The sequence below is a fragment of the Anastrepha ludens genome, chromosome 6 (assembly GCF_028408465.1).
Source record: "Anastrepha ludens isolate Willacy chromosome 6, idAnaLude1.1, whole genome shotgun sequence".
NCBI lineage: Eukaryota > Metazoa > Arthropoda > Insecta > Diptera > Tephritidae > Anastrepha > Anastrepha ludens.
This window is the reverse complement of record NC_071502.1, coordinates 37,016,502-37,036,529: the sequence shown is the minus strand read 5'-3', so window position 1 is coordinate 37,036,529 and position 20,028 is coordinate 37,016,502. Positions and strand designations below refer to the sequence as shown.

The 20,028-nt window shown below is 34.1% G+C and overlaps 1 protein-coding gene across 1 annotated transcript; it reads left to right on the top strand.

Moving 5' to 3' along the window:
- The first annotated feature begins 1,037 nt into the window (after positions 1 to 1,037).
- On the top strand, positions 1,038 to 17,841 carry LOC128866427 (lissencephaly-1 homolog). The gene is made up of 9 exons (XM_054107146.1): positions 1,038 to 1,161; positions 5,518 to 5,625; positions 5,687 to 5,987; positions 9,180 to 9,336; positions 9,394 to 9,571; positions 9,646 to 9,781; positions 10,787 to 10,942; positions 13,213 to 13,408; positions 16,194 to 17,841. The coding sequence occupies exons 2-9, from the start codon at positions 5,588 to 5,590 to the stop codon at positions 16,265 to 16,267; spliced, it is 1,236 nt and encodes a 411-aa protein (XP_053963121.1). The 5' UTR covers positions 1,038 to 1,161; positions 5,518 to 5,587; the 3' UTR covers positions 16,268 to 17,841.
- The last annotated feature ends 2,187 nt before the right edge of the window (positions 17,842 to 20,028 follow it).

Genomic DNA, 20,028 nt, shown 5'->3' with positions numbered 1-20,028 from the left:
TATGTAAAGGGTGCCTTACACGGCGAGATTAAAGCATTACACTTCAAGCCTGTGATCATGTAATTTTGTCAGCATGTAGTTGATGGCTGTTTGACAAAATATCTAATAGGTGTTTTTCCAAGTAATAGTGTTGTTATTCTCTCCAGCACCAGGGCTGTGAAAAGCTCGAGTTTTTTTCTAAACATATTCATGTGAACGTATGTTGTTTGGAAAAATTATGTTATCTGAGTGGGTGTGAGTGTTTCAGCTGATTTTAATTTAAGGTTTAAGTCAAAATAGTTGCGCTCAAACCTTAATTGTTATACAAAATAGAGGTAAATAGTTCAATTTTATTATGTTTAATAAATAAATACTTCATTATATTCAATATATGATCAGAGGAAAGATTAAAATTTTTCGACCTGTTTCCTATATGAAATATGTATCATTTTCATGCTGTTGACGAATAACGAGATACAATTTTTTTTCGAGAAGAAACATCATGACGTTTTCTTTTCTTGCAATAATGTTTTCTTTTCTTGCATCACAGAGTCGTAAAATTTTTGTGTTTTTCTCCAAGCATGTTTATAGGGTAGCTTTTCTTTTCTTGTACTCTGGCTAGAGGAATGTGTGGTACTTTGTAGAGTTTATCGTTCTGATACGTAGACCTCAGAGTGTTCTGCTAACCTTTGCCTTACGGTTTTCATAACATCCTGACTCGAAACTAAGTTTTCTTTGAATATTTTTTCTAATAATTGTAGTTGACGTTTATTTCGTTTACAATCGTTTTCTATTGAAAACTTAAATTTTGAGATTTTTATGTTTTATTCCATCACACTTTGCTGTAGTAAAATTCATTCGAAATCGCTTTCATATTCCTGCGTTTATTTTGCATTTGTGTTACCTATTGTTAATAATAATTTCAAATTTTCGAGTTTCGTTTGTGAAAGGATAAACAGTGCATTATAGTCAAATCGATAACAGTACGTAGCATTAGGCCCAATGCGATTCAGCATCTTTACAGGTTACGGCAACTCTGGGTATTATATTGAAGTTATATGTATATATGTAACTGTCATTTACTAAAAATCAATTTTTTCATCATTCGGTCGTCTTCATATATTTTACCGAAAGTTTGTTATTACGTTTTAAATATTTAGTGGCGTAAAATTGGCTCCAAAAGTAAGTAACGTCTACTAAATATTAGTGTGTTGAACATATTTCAAGGAATTAAGACGGTTTGAAGAAGTGGAATTGGTATTAAAGTTTTTGTTTGCCAAATTTTTATTTGCATAAAATTTGTTTGTTATCCACCTTGAGTGATTATAAAAGCTTGTTGGTAATATACTCTTCGTGTAAAATATTAAACATGTGTGCGTAGCATTTTTTCCAGATTGATTTATATATTTTTCGTAAAGCGGGTTTTCAGAAATTGTGTATGGGATAAAAATGTGCATAATAACAAAAACAGAAAATGTGATGACGCATCGTCCCTATTCAGGCTATCGATTTTTCGAATGAAATTGTGCAAACAATGTGTACACCTATGCAGCCATCAAAATACAAGAAAGCTGAATTTGAAGTTAGCATTACATGTTAAATCAACTGTTCAGTTCAACAAAGGCTAAGTTCATGGCTTCATACTAAATGGCATACTATTACTCCTGTCCTGTGCAAGTGCCTCGCCTAGATTATATATATATATTTATGTTTCTGTAGAATATATTTCCTCACAAGTATCTATCATTAGTCCTATTCGCACTACTATATGCCATCAAAATATTATCTTGAGTTCTGATCTATTTAGTCGCGCGACAAAAAATACATCTAAGTCCAACTCGCACTACGCCATCCACACTATTTTTTCATGAAACTCGTTTCTGCGTAGGTGGTTGTTGTTGGTTTTGCTGTTGTTATTGTAGAAGTAGGTGGTCTTGGGTAGTGCTGCAACAAATACCATCAAATATTAAATAAGATTGTGAATTGAAAACTTTCAAACCAGTGCACTCGGACACAGTAAACGGAAAAAATTTGGTGAGGTGAGAAAATCCAGCCTCATCCAGTTTGTTGATTAAAGTTTTTGATTAGTTAGTTGTAGTTGCATAAAACATTCTCCATACATTTTCGCCGAAGTTATAGTCCGTGACCGGATATACATAATTCTACGTCGCTCCGGTAACATAGAACTACCTGTCGTGGAAATGATTATTTTTTGCTTGCAACAATAAGCTGAAGCCCCACAACCTGGGCACTTATAGTTTTTAACCAAAGGCCATCACTCTTCGCCAAAACGTAACACGCGTTTTTATTCTTAAACTTTTGATCATTTGTTTTGCTCTAATTTTAAGTTATAAAATCGATGAACTGACGATGTTTTTATTTAAATTTTAAGTGAAAATAAACTAAATATAAAAATTAAATCCATTGTGTGCATTATTTGTGACGAAGGATGACGTTAGGGTGCAAAAAAAAATAACGGTTTCCAAGCTAATGAAATTTGTTGCGAAATTTGAAAATTCTCCATTTTTATTCCTACAAAATGAACAATTTTAAAATATTTCAAATGTGGTAAATACACATATTAAAATTTTACTTAATTTATCATATTTAAAGCATTTAACTATTGACTTTTTTATGTGTTTTTATGTTAAGAATGCAATTTTGAAACATACTTAATTCAATATACATAAGAGTTTTTAATTTACGAAATTGTGGTTCTGTCAGGCAGGAGTATACTGTTAATGCTGTTATGAAGTTACTTTAGGTACTCATCCAACTTTCTGACGATTTCCATACTCATATTAAATAATTAATTTAATACCAACAGGCCTTCTATGATACCTCTTCGAGAATTCATAACCACCTTCTTCGACGTTCTTAAGTCGTAAGTCCCGTTTCCACGACTGTCGGTTCTACGTTACCGAAACGACCCGGATTTATATCCGGCCAAGGACTGTCACTCTAGCAGCATTCACCGTATGTAAGTATGGGGAATGTTTATGCTGCTACAACAACAACAACGTTCTTAAGTCCAACCACCACCAATCGCAGACGAAGAGCTTCAACTAGCCGAGAGTCCCGCGTAACCTTGGTACAATTACGTTCTGGACACTGTAGCAGGTTAAACTCCTACTTATCCAGAATCGACCCCGACATACGGCATGTAAAGGCACCCCGCCCGACACTAACCACCTTTTCACATGCCCCTTCAAACCCACTCACCTAACACCCCTCTCCCTCTGGACCCAACCTGTCGAAACAGCTAGTTTCCTGTGCCTACCGTTAGATAAGCTAGACGAAGACAACCGGTGATTCCACTACACTGACAGGGCAAAGCTACTGCTACAACGTTCTTAAGACAGTCCTTGGCCGGATATAAATCCGGGTCGTTCCGGTAACATAGAACCGACTGTCGAAAACGCCACAACAGGGTCTTTATATCCAAGCATTGTCACTTCAGCACTATTGCGACTACAACCACCTTTACGAACTCTGGCACCTACAGCTGTCTCGTGACATCCGCCTTACAATGATATAATAACGTTTAACTCATACGCATGCAAAGTCGACCACGGCACACTCAACATACATGAAGGTACCGCGCATGATTTCACAGTTCGAATATAGCCAACTATATATAATATGTACTTATATAGTTGATACGCCATTTAGCCGAATCTCTAAAGTTTTTTTTTTGAGATTTTGAACATATATATATATATATGCCATGAAAAAGCTCCTCATAAAATTATCTGCTTTTTGGAGTCGGCTTGAAACTGTAGGTCCCTCCTTTTGTGGAACAACATCAAGACGCACAACAGAAATAGGAGGAGGAACTCGGCCAAACATCCAAAATGGTGTACGCGCCAGTTATTATATAATATATGTATATATATACTTATATATAAATACACTCGGAGGTTTGCCATTGCTTGCCAAGGAGGCGACCGCTATTAGAAAAAAATTTCTTAATTTTGGTGCTTCACCGAGATTCGAATCTACGTTCTCTCTGTGAATTCCGAATGGTAGTCACGCACCAACTCATTCGGCTACGGCGGCCGAGATTTTGAATATATAGGGTTATTCAATAGGTGCGCTTCAACTTTTTTCCGATAGGGAGGGCGAACGACGCAATATTTTTTATTTTTCGTTTGTCATTTGTAAACTTCATTAGAATACATTTCATTATGGAATGCTACACACTTGAGCAACGATGGCAAATCGTGCAAATTTTTTATGAAAATAATAGTTCTGTTGCTGCTACTTTAAGAGCATTACGGCCATTTTACGGTCCATTTAACAAGCCGTCCCGTTTTGGGGTTATGTGAAGTCATTGGTCTACAGTAACAAGCCGGCGACGATTTGTGAGCTCAGAGCCAATATTGAACGCGAAATTGCTGGAATTTCGGCCGATTTATGCAAAAGAGTGGTCGAAAATTGGGTTCAACGATTGGACTTCGTAAAACGTGCACGCGGTGGTCATGCAAAAGAAATCGAATTTCATACTTAAATGTATATGTTCAAACTCGATAATAAAAAAAAAAAATTAGTTAAAAAAGTCAAACCGTTTGTGTTTGATTCAAAAAAGTTCAAAAGTTGAAGCGCTCTTACTGAAAAACCCTATACATACTATTTAATATCGAATTCAAACTGAAAAAGTAGACATTCTAAATAAGAACCGTCTTGGAAGCCTGTTTTCCAATCCAAACTGCTTACTGCCCGAAGGCGCCAGTTTCTGAAAAAAATTGAATTTATTTGTGGTTTACAAAATTTATGAAGTATCGATTGGGAAGATGTGATTTTATTCGTAGTTTCCCTTCAATATATAAGCGCAAATTTTTCATCTGTCTAAAACACTGGTTAAAGAATATAAAAAGTTATAATTTAATCCAGCGTCAGTAATTTTGGTCATCCTCATCATTGTTGGCTGGATAAGTCTGGTCAGGTCTTCGCCTGCTGTAGCATATGCCTCCGATTGTCTCGATTTCTTGTCTGTGTCCTCCATGCTCGAAATCTTAATAAGCCTGCGTCTTCTATACCGTTAAACCATCTAAGCGTTCGTAAAGACTCGTAATATTTTCCTATCATACATTTAGGGTATATCTGTGAAGTTTTGTTGTATAAGTTCCTGCCAAGGCGAATTTATTAAAGGTGGTGTTGGTAAATCAGCTGATTTTTTTTCTTTCGTTGTGTTCATGTAGCTGTCAGCAGAGAATAAAACAAGGCTAATTAATTTTTTGTTTTCTACTTCGCCAATACCTTGCTGTGACAATCAAACGTACTAAACATTGTTGATGGTCTAGTGCCACCACCTTCAATAAATGAGCCTTGGTTTCTACGTTGACTATATTTTTATTATTTTTCACCACAATATAATAACTTACCCGGGTCATGGCCTACTTTACAGTAGTTGTATTCCTTTTCTACCATCCTGATGTCATGTTAAATAAGTTAATAAGATTGGACTCAGTATATTCGAATTAAGTCTATCAACTATGTACTCAATTTATTATTAAATAATAATTGTATTTGTTTTAGGGGAACTCAACTTAAAGCCATCAACACTTATTGTATAACAAAACTAATATCGACGTCTGCTCTGACGAACATGAAAATGGTGTTGTCTCAGAGGCAGCGCGAGGAGCTGTAAGATATTATTGTACTTTATTTTTATTTTGTTGGAATTATATGAACAATTTAATTTTAGGAACCAAGCGATTGCCGATTATTTAGGTAGCAATGGCTATACTGAATCCTTAGATGCATTCCGCAAAGAAGCTGATGTATCCACAGAGAGCGAAAAAAAGTTCAGTGGACTTTTAGAAAAGAAATGGACTTCTGTTATTCGATTGCAAAAAAAAGTTATGGAGCTTGAAGCTAAATTATCAGAAGCTGAGAAGGAAGCAATTGAAGGCGCTCCTACAAAAGCAAAACGAAGCCCTGGAGAATGGATTCCACGGCCACCAGAAAAATTTTCATTGACCGGGCATCGCGCAAGCATTACACGGGTATGTAAAATTCAGTCAATATTAGAAGAATATAAAAGCGAGTATATATTGTACAAACGAAACTTTTTGAACACAGATTCTGTCCGAAGAATATGCTTTAAACTTTCTTTAGGTTCGATTAGCAGTAAAAACTAAAGTATTGTGTGTGTTAAAAATTAGAGTTTTATCTGCTTCCCTCGCCATTTAGAAGAAGTATTTAAAGGTAAACAGTTTTTGAGTTTAATGTTTTGCCATGACTTTTATTCTTCAGCACAGCCTTTTATTCTGGCAAGCGGTATGCAACTTTTTTCCACAACTTGTTTTCCCACAAATAATTCATATTTTCTTTTAAAATTGTTCGTTTCTATACCTTTTAAGCCGAGCTCAACCATTTTCGTACGATGTACTGGTATGCGCGTATTTTACCCTTAATGAAATGTATGGGTCCCGGGTCACTTGGAGCATAGCACCAAATCTCCATTAAAGGTGGATTTTTCAGTATTTTGAAGAAAACCTTGCAGTATTTTCACCATTCGCCCTTTTTTCTCCGTATGCAATTTGTGGCTTCCATTACAGTGCACGTTGATATGGATGACGTTTGAAAAGTATGAAAAGCTTCACTGTTTTTGATGCAAGGGTTCCACAAATTTTGTGACAATATTATTAATTTCTCCTCACATGTGTTATGTAAATATATTATTGAATATACATTATCAGATTATTATTACTTATTACCAGCATTAAAATTAATTATACTCTGTATATAATACATATATATATATATGTTTAACTATACTTGCCACATTATCTATCTATATATATATATATGTAAAACACAATTATTGGGCGTAGCACCTCCCATACGAATTGAAATTTTCATACTGCATACAGATCTCTGGAAGTGTATGTGGTAGAGTATTGGACAACCAAATCAATTCAGTACTCATGAAGGAAAATTAAGGGTAATTTGGAGAAGGTGAAAGGTGGTTTTAAAATAATAAAAAAAAAAACCGTTTAAATTTCTGATGTAGTCCATGGGTTTTTAAGCCGTCCTCCGAAATCTCTATTGTTTGAGCAATTCAGAACTTTTCATTCCAACTGGTCGAGGAAAACAAACATACTCTGTCAGTTATGTTGGTGGCTGACAAGAAAAGATGGCTCCCAATTGCACACAGACGTCTCTTGATAGAATATCTGCAAGGTTCAACACCATTGGAATATAACACCTATTTATTTCTTTCGTTTGGGTTACGACTATACTAATGCGATTAGCTACAAAACGTTGAAGGTGGTTCGTTAGTGACGCAGCCAAGATGGCATTATCATTGAGACCCACAAAAAAAATTACATTTACCTATAAGTCTACTTAAGGCATTAGCAAGTATCGATCGAAACTGAAATGCGTAATTATCTTATATTCATTGCGTATTTTCAGTAATTCTCAACTTTTACTTCCTCAAATACAGCAAGAATATTTTGCCTTCGGCCACCACAGGTCGGATTAATCCGAGCGGGTAGTAAAGTTTAGCAATGGTAGAAAGAGTTGTGAGTTTAGTTGCCTTCGTCGGTGTTGCAAAAGGTGAAAAAGGAAATTGAAAACTTCCAAACTTGGGTCCCACTTCAGTCCAAGTGTCTTGTTTTTGTGCTATTGTCAAATGTTAAAAACTCATGCTTGTCATGGGGCGCTACGTTAGCCAAAACGTAATCGTCATTTGCGCACAATTCTCCCAAACGAAAGTTGCCCCAGAGACAGAAGTTTATTTCTGTCTGATTTAGCATCACTTTGGCTTTGTCCACAGGGTAAGTGTTGGAGATCATGTCATCTACTTAAAACCCATAAAATAAGCTGGTTTTGTTCTTTAAGTGCCGGGATCTAGCTTAATCTGTGTGTAATGTATTGAGGAAAGTCATCTGGATTGTGATTAATCTCGGGAAACTCCAACATACTTTCCATCTCGGCCTGGAATTAACAGGATGCGCTATTACGAAGCTAGTCGAAGTAACCACATATATGAAATTGTGTACCACAAACAGCAAGAATTTTTGCTCTTTCGAATAAAACAAAAGTAATATATGTATATTGATTTTTGTTCATTTTTATAAAATTTTAAAAATAATCCATTATATGATGGATCTAGTTATTGCTTTCAATGGCAGTTTAAAAAACGCTTCAGAATCCCCAAATTAATTTGGTTCTTAATGAAGCAGACAATGGCCGGACTTACACCCCTTAAGATAGTGATCATCTTTTATGCAATTCAAACAAAGTCGTAATCGTTTCGCTTCTTTGTAGCGCATTAATGAAAGATAAAGAAACTGGTCGCGTTTTGAAATTCTACGTTCGCTAGAACTACACAAAATACACCCACCTACATCAGACGTTACCAATACTTTGCGGTTGTTGTTGTAGGACCCATCAAACTCCACGTTGGTTTTTCATTTGCAGATTTTTTCTCTCCCACTTCGAAAAAGAGCTGCATTAGTAAGCAAGCAGTTGTTTGCTGAGCTTACAAAGTTCTGCAACCTTTTCACCCTTCAATCTCTTGAGTTGAACAATACCTCTTGTATGAGCCTCGAAATTTAACCTTTTATTATAGAATTTAGCTTTCAATTAATGTCCATTCTGAATAGTTACCACTGAACTTTGCAGGATAGGTAAAATTTGATTTGGTGGAACAGCGATGAAGGAAGATTGATGGGTTGCTGAACCTCGTCATGCATAAGCTGACATTTTGGCTTGAGTGGATCTAGCTACGAATGAAAGAAAACAAACCTCTGCTCCTACCGATTCTCTTGCGCGATACGTACCGCTACTGCAAGCTCGTCGAGGCAGGCATCCAAAATAAAGGAGTTGTTGATTAGACTAACTTTTTGAATTAAGGACTCAAGCTTCTTTTTGGCTTCAACTGACTCAAGTTTCTTGACCATTTTTTTATGTCGATTAATATAAAAAGATAGTCAAATGCAAAGTTTGTTAACGTCCTCGCTCACGTTAAAAAATGTTAGCAAATTCTACTACAAAATGCGTATACATAATGCAAATTTGTATAATACAATTAAACAAAACTTAATTTATGCCTATGCGATATTGTAAATTAACGTTTTAACGTCTTTCGCCTATTATCTTTACATATATTGGCTTTTATTTCAACTTTTTAAATATTTAAATACAGTTTTAGTATTCAATTCCGTGCTTTTGTTTATTTAATGCAGGTAATATTTCACCCCATTTTTGGTTTGATGGTATCTTCGTCAGAAGACGCTACCATTAAAATTTGGGACTTTGAAACTGGGGAATACGAACGCAGTTTGAAAGGTCACACAGATTCAGTTCAAGATGTCGCTTTTGATGCTCAAGGAAAACTTTTAGGTGCGTATTCATGATAGATATTTATTTCCATAACTTAGTATGCAATATTTTGTTTAGTATCCTGTAGTGCTGATTTATCCATAAAGTTATGGGACTTTCAACAAACTTACGAATGCATTAAGACAATGCATGGCCATGATCATAATGTATCGTCTGTAGCGTTTGTTCCCGCTGGAGATTATGTCATTTCAGCATCGCGGGATAAAACTATAAAAATGTGGGAAGTGGCCACCGGGTAAGGGATGCGTATAATATTAACTTTTTTATGTGAAAAATATAACCACAAGTACTACTCTGTTCCTACTTTAGCTACTGTGTGAAAACATACACCGGACACAGAGAATGGGTGCGTATGGTGCGTGTACACGCGGATGGTAGCATCTTTGCTTCTTGTTCAAATGATCACTCCATTCGCGTATGGCTAACCAACACAAAGGATTGCAAGGTGAGTTAACATGTTAAGCTGGTATCCGACTTCTTAGAAGGTATTTTATGGTAGTGAGACATTTCTCAAAACTGGTAATAGCAGATATGCTATGTAAAATGAGTCAGGAGGTACAACAATAAGTCATGTGTCTTTGTGACTATTACCGTTTCGTCCCATGTTTGTGTCAAATTTTGTTGCAATAATTAATGACGGTGGAATGCTGTCCTGCCCTTATGTGTCTTCACAAATTTGACGTCGTTTGCCGGTTTGACCGCGAAAGTGTTAATATTGAAAAGTTTTGATTTTAAAATTTTACAATAGCTATTATAAAATATTTTAGAGATTTTAAATGAGGTTTTTTTTAATTTTTTTTTATATTGAAACTTAAATGTTTTTAAATTTTTTTTCTGCCTCACAACTCTTAACTACGTATCGTTAAGAAGTAAAGCTAGAACTCTATTTCAAGCATTCCAGGCAATTTTTTCAGCTATAAAATTTTTCAGCCTTTGATTTATTTTCGTCTAAGTCTAATTTCATAATATTCCTAAATGAATTTTACAATTAATTTGAATCAGATACATTCAGTCTGTCAAATTACTTCCACTTATGGAAGAATAATTTTAGTGTTACATTAATTCTCGTAGTTTAAGCACAGAATTCTCGATAGCCTGTAAGTGATTTATTGTTACATAACACTTAAGTAAACCAGTAAATAAATAAAGCCTTAACGCCCGGAACGCTTGGTATGGACTACATTGATCTACCAGATCGTGCCTCATCTTAAACATCCATATTAACAGACGGGAACCGGTGAAGCCACAACTTTGCTATTGCAAAGTAACATACAACTGACCCCACCACACATTAATCAAAGCTTAATATCAAAATTTGTTTTTTCAATTTCATCAAAACTTTGAAAAAAATTGATTATAGACAGAAGTTAGTTACTTCTCGTATCCAAATTTGAATGCATTCGCATTTTATTAGCAGATAACTACTATTACTTTTAATTTAATTTTTCAGGTTGAACTTCGAGACCATGATCACACAGTAGAGTGTATAGCTTGGGCACCAGACTCATCGATGGCTGCTATTAATGAGGGGACTGGCATTGACAACAAAAAAGGGCATCATCAAGGACCATTTTTGGCATCTGGATCTCGAGATAAAACTATTCGGGTACGTAAAGTTCAAAATCATATTTTATTACGCAATCACTTTTTATATTTAAGTTATTTGCATAAAATTATGAAGGCAATTTAAACTGGGCTCGTTATTTCCATAATTCGGTAATTTTAGTTGTGTAATTACTTATTGTTTTTGGAAATTAATGAAATGTATGTAGACCCGTATACCAGCGATAATGAGTGCATGTTTATCATTTTTACTTACAGTATACAATTTTAAATATTATTTAAGCAATAAAATCTTAAGATGATACTGAGAAAATGTAGGAGTATTTTGAGAAAGTGCAAATTTAAATTAAGAAATGTCCGTTTATAGTGAAAAAATATAAAATTATATTGAGAATATCACTATATTGTTTATAGTTGATATTGAGAAATGTAAATTCAAATTGAGAAAGTGTAAATTCAAAATAAGGTAGAGGAAGCTTAAAATGATAATTATCCACTGGTCGTTCAAAAAGTTTTGCGGTTCGATAAGAAAAATACAATTTTATGGTTTGAAATACATTATATTATGCAGTATAGTCTCCCTGAACATCAATACACTGTTCCCAACGAGATTCCAATTTATGAACTCCATCCCTTAAAAGAGAATCTAGAAGTGCTACAAAATACGCTTCCACAGCTGTTATGACACCGTCATTTAATGAAAAACGCTTTCCACGCATGAATTTTTTCAATTCATTGATTTTAGTCATTGTCAACACGCTCTTTCTTTTTTTCTTTTGCACGAATTTTTTTCTTCAGCTGGTCATAAATATGTTCAGAATTTATTGTTTTACCGATTTGCAAGTAATCCATAAACAAAAATCCTTTCGCATCCCAAAAAACTGATGCCAACACCTTCTTGATCGATTTCTGGACACGAACTCGTTTCGGAGCCGACGAACCAGGTTTACACCACTTCTCTTGTTTTGATTTAGGACCATGTGGATAGACCCAAGTCTCGTTCGTAGTGACGAATCGATGCACAAAATTCACTTTATCCTTTTGAAAACTCTTTAAATTTTGCTGAAAAAGTCGCTTTCGAATGTGTTTTTGTTGTTAGCGAATGCGACAGCCATTGTGCACACAGCTTTCTGAAACCCAATACTTCAGTCAAAATATTGCTTACACTGTCCAATGAGATGCCTAGGGCTTCTACTAAATCTGTTGCAGACACACGACGATTTTCCAATACGACATTTTGTATTTTTTCTATGATTGCTGGTGTTGTTGCTGTTTGTGGATGTTTTTTGGACAACGTGGATCGTCTTCAAGGCTTGTACGTTTAAATTCAGCAACCCATGTTTCTACTGTACGAATTGATGGCGAAAAGTCCTTATACAATTTCATCATTCGTTCATAAAATTCCTTTGCTTTTAAACCTTCAATAAAAATAAAAATTCAATTACTGAACGATACTTGATTTTTTCCATTGTAGAAAATACTGTGACACGTCGATACTAACGATACTAAATGAATTAACAGATTGAAATGAAACTTCACAGACTACGTTCATATGAAAAGTGTACCAACATAACAAAATTTAGGCCAGTAGCAACGTCCTCTTTCATCGAACCACAAAACTTATTGAACAAATCAGTATTTGCAAAACTTTATTGATTCAATCGATTTAATAGCGAGAGGTTAAATGATTTTTTAATTTGTTATATCTAAGTCTAAACAAAGTATACACTCACTTAATTTTAAACTAGAAAAGTTTTGCATTATTTAAATGAATTGAAGAAGAACACTGAACTAAACTTATTTTATTAATTAAATCACTTTGTTTGTCTTTGACGTAACCCTATCTCTTTCAACCATGGAATATTTGTTTGACATTAAATTCTGAAAAATTATAGCGCCTATGTATACATGAAGTGTTGATATTCTCATTTTATGGAAATATAATTAATTGATATATCCTCCTTTCGTCATCAGCCTTTTTATGACGAGAAATAGAATTCACTCTCACAATCTCGCCGATTTGGATAACTCGATTTGAATGAGATAGATTACGAATTCAGTTAGAAAAAGTAACGGTAATCTATGATGAATCTGTTCACACAGAAACATTATAAAAAGAAACTGCATGAAATAAGCTGTGAACTTCATTTTATCAGACATATTTTTTTTTTTTTTTGCGCGTACTTCCTAATACTATTAATTGTTGACTAGTGCAACGAATACTATAATACTTTTACTATAATGCAGACTATACTTACTAATTTACCTTAAATTTCGAATTTATATAATCAAATAAAAATTATGTTTTTACAGATTTGGGACGTTAGTGTTGGTGTGTGTCTATTTGCACTCAATGGTCATGATAATTGGGTCAGAGGTTTGTCATTTCATCCAGGCGGTAAATATCTTATATCAGCAAGCGATGATAAAACCATTCGAGTTTGGGATTTACGCAATAAACGATGTATGAAAACGTTGTACGCACATCAGCATTTTTGTACTTCTATTGGTAAGATTTTGTGAAAAATATTTATTATTCATATGGAATATCGATAGGACGAAAGGTTTCAGTGCAACGGCTGATTTGTAGGCCTGAAAATTCTTGTACTCCGGAAATATATCTGACTTTAAAAAAACCAAACTCACATGGAAAGCTTTAGCAACGTCTATGAAATAAAAAATATCCCTGATCGATTGAATCGAGTAAATCTAAATCACACATCGATAACAGCTACAACGTATGCAGAACTTTTTAGAGATTTTTTGTTTTGTTTATGATGCAATATGGGGGATTAATGCGTTGAAAAGGTCGATCCTTAAGGCCATTTTGTAGACATTTGAGTGAACAGAAAGGGGGTAGTTGCACCTGAAGATATAGTGGGGGATTGCGGCCCCGTAGCCGAATGGGTTGGTGCGTGACTACGATTCGGAATTCACAGAGAGAACGTTGGTTCGAATCTCGGTGAAACCAAAATTAATAAAAACATTTTTGTAATAGCGGTTGCCCCTCGGCAGGCAATGGCAAACCTCCGATTGTATTTCTGCCATGAAACAGCTCCTCATAAAAATATTTACCGTTCGAAGTCGGCTTTTTCCCTCCATTTGTGGAACATCAAGACGCACACCACAAATAGCTGGAGGAACTCGGCCAAACACCCAAAAAGGGATAGTACCACGCCGATAGGCCCTGATATCGTCCCTGTTCACATGTGGCCTGTTTACAACGTACTACATTCTTTGGCAAACCTTCCACAGTCTTCTTACCTTAACCCTGTAGAGTATCTGTGGGAGGTGTTAAAGTGAAGGTTCAGAAGTCTGTCGATTTCAAGCTAGTCGGATTTGCAAAGGGCATTGGAGGCAGAATGCAAAAATATTGGCCACAAAAACGTTAGTTCAATGCGAATCGCTTGAATTCCGTCCTCAAGCAAAATTAAAGGCCAATAAAATATTAAATTAAATTATTTTTTACATTTTAGTAGTTTTATTACGGTCACGATAGTTTTGTCCCTATGAAATTGGTCAGTTTTGAGTTATTTAATTTAAATGGATAAAATAGATAAAATGCATACTAATATTTTCCTTTGAACCAATAGTCAATGAATGAGAAAGAAATAATATAGAATAGGAAAATACAAAAAAAATTAATATTCCATATATTTTAGCCAATATTTTTCTATTCGACCATAATTTTCATAATGGGAGGTGCGCAAATACTTGTGTTCGGGTCTGTATATCAATCCCAGTCGAAAAGCATCGATTTTAATGTTCTCAAGGTCACATTTCCACGTACATATCTACATATATCTTAGTAATTTTTTTAAGTATTAAAATAGAACATAGCCATGGCATCGTTGTTGTTGTTTGAGTTGTTGTAGCAGCAAAAACATTCCCCATACATTCACGGGGAGTGCTGCTGGAGCGACAGTCCTTGGCCGGATATATAGTAAATCCGGGTCATTCCGGAAATGTAGAACCGACTGCCGGGGGGGAACACCTATGGCACCGTAGCTTTGTACGTATAATTGAAAACGTTTTGAGAATGCTTTAGTAGTTTCTGGAAAATGCAAACAAACAAACCTTTTTTTTTTTATATATATGTATATAGAATACATATAATTAGCGCCTATATCTTGTTTGCCTAAACTTCTCCTCCAATTTGTAGTTTGAATCTTGTTCTTGTTTTGCAAACGCAGGTGCCTACACTCCTACAACGCGAACGCACTTTTTTATGGCTGAAATACTCTCGGAGTTTTGCCATTAAAAAAACTTGTTTTTGTGATTTGATGTTCTATGCCCAAAAATGGATTCCGGGACCACCAAATGATGTCACGCCAAATTTTTTTACACGAAATTTAAATTTTCGTTCATACACGAATCTAAAATAATTATTTTTCTAAAAGAATTCCTTATTAAATAAAAAAAATTTCGTCTAAGATTAACCCTCCGTTGGGCGCCCGGGTCCGGCCAGGTGGCTTTTTTGACTCTGGACGTGAGTTTAACATATTTCTATTATAGTTAACGACTTGAACTACCTGGAAGCGTCCTAAAATTTAATTTTCTATCGATTTATGGTTATAACCTTTTAAAAAGGATCCTCGACCAGGACAAAAAAAGGCCAGAACCCAGGTGACCAAGGTTTTAAAAAAGGTGTCCAACAGAGGGTTAAGTAAAGATACATACATACATTAATTCCTTCAAAAACGATGCAATAAATACATTTCAGACTTGGTTAGTCTGACGGTGAATTAAAATTTCATTGTAATCTTTAGATCGCGTTTAGCTGGATAAGAAGTATTTTACAGCGCAAATTAATCATCCAATATTGTTAATTTTGAATCATTTTTATAGGTAAAAAAAATTATTTTGAGTATTGGAAATCTTGATTTGTTGATGAATAGTTACAAAATTGATTTTTTTTTTCCTAATTTCAATTTGAAGTTTTATATGTTTCGTACTTACGAATTGCATTTTAACTGTTTTTTTTTTTTAATAAAAAATTAATTGTTTATAAATATTTGTGTAATATGGATTTCATTATTACTTCTTTATCACGGTTTTTTGGGCAAATATTCTATAAAGAGTTCTGTCATGTTACAGGATTTTTTGAAGTTGTGCAACATATCCCCAAATTTGCCATATGCACGTATGTACGAATTTCTTTTTTTTCATACTTTTCCAAGAAACGTCTCTATTATGTAGAAAAAGAGTTGGCTGTATAATATTAGTATACATACTTTTAAAATTCTATGTAAACGCAAAACATTTACTATTTATTTGGTTCTTTTTGTTTACAGATTTTCACAAAATTCACCCATATGTTATTTCGGGCAGCGTGGATCAGACTGTAAAAGTTTGGGAGTGCCGTTAATTTTACTAACGAATTACAAAACTTCATACAACCGAGCAACATCTTTTAAATTTCAGGAGCAGAAATTATATGAACTAGAGAATACATGTAATTCAATACAATTATAATATATTTATTTAATAATGATAATAGTATAACGAAAATGGTAATCTTATTAAAATATTATTTATTTTAAAGCAAATACTAGAGCAACTGATGAAAAATCTAAAGAGCAAGTACATTAATGTAATATTTTAATTAAAGCATATAACAAGCTTACAGTTGATAAATATACATATAATAAATATATACATAATTTTCTTGGATTTATCAAGTTCCGCTTGGATGTCGTATTTGATCAATCAACTGCATGTAACCAACAAAGTCTTAGTGAGAAGTAACGGTTTACTCTTAATATTAACGAATAAGTGTGATTTGCCCATCAATTTATAAAACGTCAGCTCACAATTAAGTGCAAATGACCTGGCATCAAGGGAATTGTAAATATAAACATTTGGTTGTTTGCAAGTGCCATGATGCCAGACATTTACACATAAAATTGTTATCTGCCCAAAGATTTTTGAAGTTAAGAAAAGGTTTATCGGCGAGGTCTGGAAATTCTAATGGTGATTTATTTTCTCGCAATAATGTCACACTGCGCCAGAGCTGTAAAATTTTTGTTTTCTTTTCCCAAACTGTTATAACGTGTGAGAGTGAGGCATTGTTCAGCAGATTTTTGTTTATCTGTGTCCAAATAGTTCTTCGAAAATTTTAAGTGATACACAAAATTTAAGTAAATCATTCTATTTCATTTTCAATATATTAAATGTATAATTTGTAGAAGAGCTGAATTTTTCTGAAAATACAACGTATTTTACGGGTGTATGGCAATATTTTCGTAATGTCGACATATAATGAGGTGACATTTTTTCGAGAAAAGAAAACACTATAAAGAATAACTATGAGAATAACTCCATTATACTGATGACTATAGCATTAACAAATATCGCGACAAAATACCGACATCTTTAAAATGTAGTGGTGCAGTTTAGAGATACCTGAGAAAAACTTAATAAATACAGAAAGTTGGTATGGGTACAAGACGACGTGTTTTAACTCCAATATTCTTATCATTATTATAAAATATTCTTATTATTATTCTATTCGTTATATGCGTAAATAACTATAAATAAGTGCATTAAATGAGCACAGTTTGGCATGTATTTAATACTAATAAAACAAACAGCTGGAGTATTATGTGAAAACTTTCTCGTTATATTATTTATAATATTATGGTGTAAAAAATGTACACAATGTGATAAAACGCGTCGATTGGTACCTAGACCGACTGTTGTGGGTAAATGTTGCACCAGTGACTCTAAACTTCACTTTCATTCTTTAAAAGTATCGGAAGAGCATATTAAGTTGAGTACATGTTTTTGCATGCGTGTATACATAAAAGGTCACATTTATTTTTTATATTTTATCACTTATATTTTTTTAGGTAGTAGTTTATAATTTTTTTAAGTAATTTTTACGATGGGATACAGTGTTCGAAAAAAAAAAACAATTAATAAAATGAATAAAATACACTACATTAATATATTTAACCCTGAACGGGCAATCTTCGTCGATTCGGCGAACACCGTTGTTCTTTTTCCATTTTTCTTCGAAAAAATGGACTGCAGAGCAAATGCTATAAAATATATAAAAAAGCTTCAACAAAAAGTAATCTGTGTTTTCTTTCTTATTAAGATTTATTACTTTTAGAGTATTGTGGCAAACGTGTACGCTGCATTTTTCTTATAAAAAGTGGCAAATAAAAGGAATTCGTTAATACGGTTAGTTTTGTTTAGGTACGATATACTTTTATTTTAGAAATGTGCTGTATTTAAGGGAGGGGTCTAGGGTTTGAGCATTTTTTTAATGAATTTTTGAGACTTTGCTTTAGAGATATGAATAGTGAAAATGTATTTAAACTTTTTGTACATTATAAAGCATCATTTCAACAATATTGTACTAAATTGTTGTAAGAAAATATCGGGAAATAAGCCGGTGAGGTAACTTTTCCGAAAACGCCTTTTCCAAAAGGTGATTTGCGGTGACTATCGTATCTAGTTGTAGAATCACCTGAAATAAAAAAAACAGAATTATTTGGTTAAATTATCACCAAAACCTCCCCCCCACTGGCTCCGATTTTTTTTTTTTTTTTTTCATTTTTACGTTGCCAGCGCGTTTTTGAAGCAAAAAGTGCGATTTTCACTGATTTTTTCGCTGTATAAGTGGAAACCGCCCTTAATGTAAAACAAAAAAGTGAAAAATCTCTCAGTGGGGGGGAGGTATTTTATATATAGAAGTTGTATACCAAATTTGAAAAGGATCGGTTAAATATTGTTGAAGTTCTAATAGTCACGGACTTTGAAAAAGTGGTTTCGAGAAAAACGCGTTTGAAAAAAAGGCATTTTTGTAACGCTCCGCTCCAAACGCTCGCAGCTGTTGCAGAGGAGTGGGGACAAAAACGTCTATAACTCCAAAAGTTTTGCTCCGATTGAGCTGAAATTTTTGGACAATATTTTTGAGATGATTTACTATAAGAAAAAGCTATTTCCAAAAAATCGATTTTTTGAAAGTCAAACCCTAGACCCCTCCCTTAAAAGAAAGAAAAAAGCAGTCGCGTAAACACAAAATTCTTTTTGCACGCAACTGAATTATTACGTTTTTGAAGCATTATTTTCCCTTAAAATAAATTAACAAAAAATTAATCGCTGAACTCACTGCCAAAAGCAAACGCTAGCTTTGCTATTAGGGCAGAACATCCATTCTTTTTCATAAATACATATCGATTTCAATATCCAGCAAACAGGCCAAAGGGATTTGCTAAATGTGTATAGAACAGAGATCTGCAATGAGTACTAATAAAATTAGTTTACTTAAGCTATAACAATTGGTAGAAATGCGTACTGATATTAATAAAAAAAAAGGAAATACTGTCACTCATGGACGGTTTTACACCGGAAGATTTTTGCCACCAGAACGTTCTGTTTGCAGGCAAGAGACGATGGGTGAAGTATTTGCTCTCAAGAAGTTCTCAAATTTGCTAAAGTGCGTAGTTTTATTGTGCGCTATTTAAAGTGAGTTTTTGTTTAATTAAAGTAGTTATTTTTATCAAATGAAGTGCGCGTAAAAACCATAGGTTTGGCCCGGCAATTTAAAAAAATCGATTTTTTGTTTTTCCGATATTTCGAAAGTATATGTAGTATCTTAAGAATATACTGTGAAATTTTCATGCGGAAATTCACAATATAATAGCTTCTACAGCAAATTAACTAGGTAGAGAGCGGTCGGCGCGTTCCTGTACCTCAAATTTTAAACTCATTTATCTCGAAACTATCTCGAAAAAATTTTTTTTTTTCTTTTTTGTATGTACGGCAGCCGCCGTACCCAAATGGGTTGGTGCCTGACTACCATTCGGAATTCGGAGAGAACGTAAGTTCGAATCTCCGTGAAACAACAAAAACACCATAAAAAGATTTTTCTAATAACGGTCGCCCCTCGGCAGACAATTTCAAACCTCCGAGCGTATTTCTACCATGAAAAAGCTCCTCATACAAAATATATGCCGTTCGGAGTCGGCTTGAAACTGTAGGCCCTTCATTCATGGAACAACATCAACACGCACACCACAAATAGGAGGAGGAGCTCGTCCAAACACCTGAAAGGGTGTATGCGTCAATTGTGTATGTGTGTACATATGTAAAACAAGTTAAATAAAAAGTCTAAAA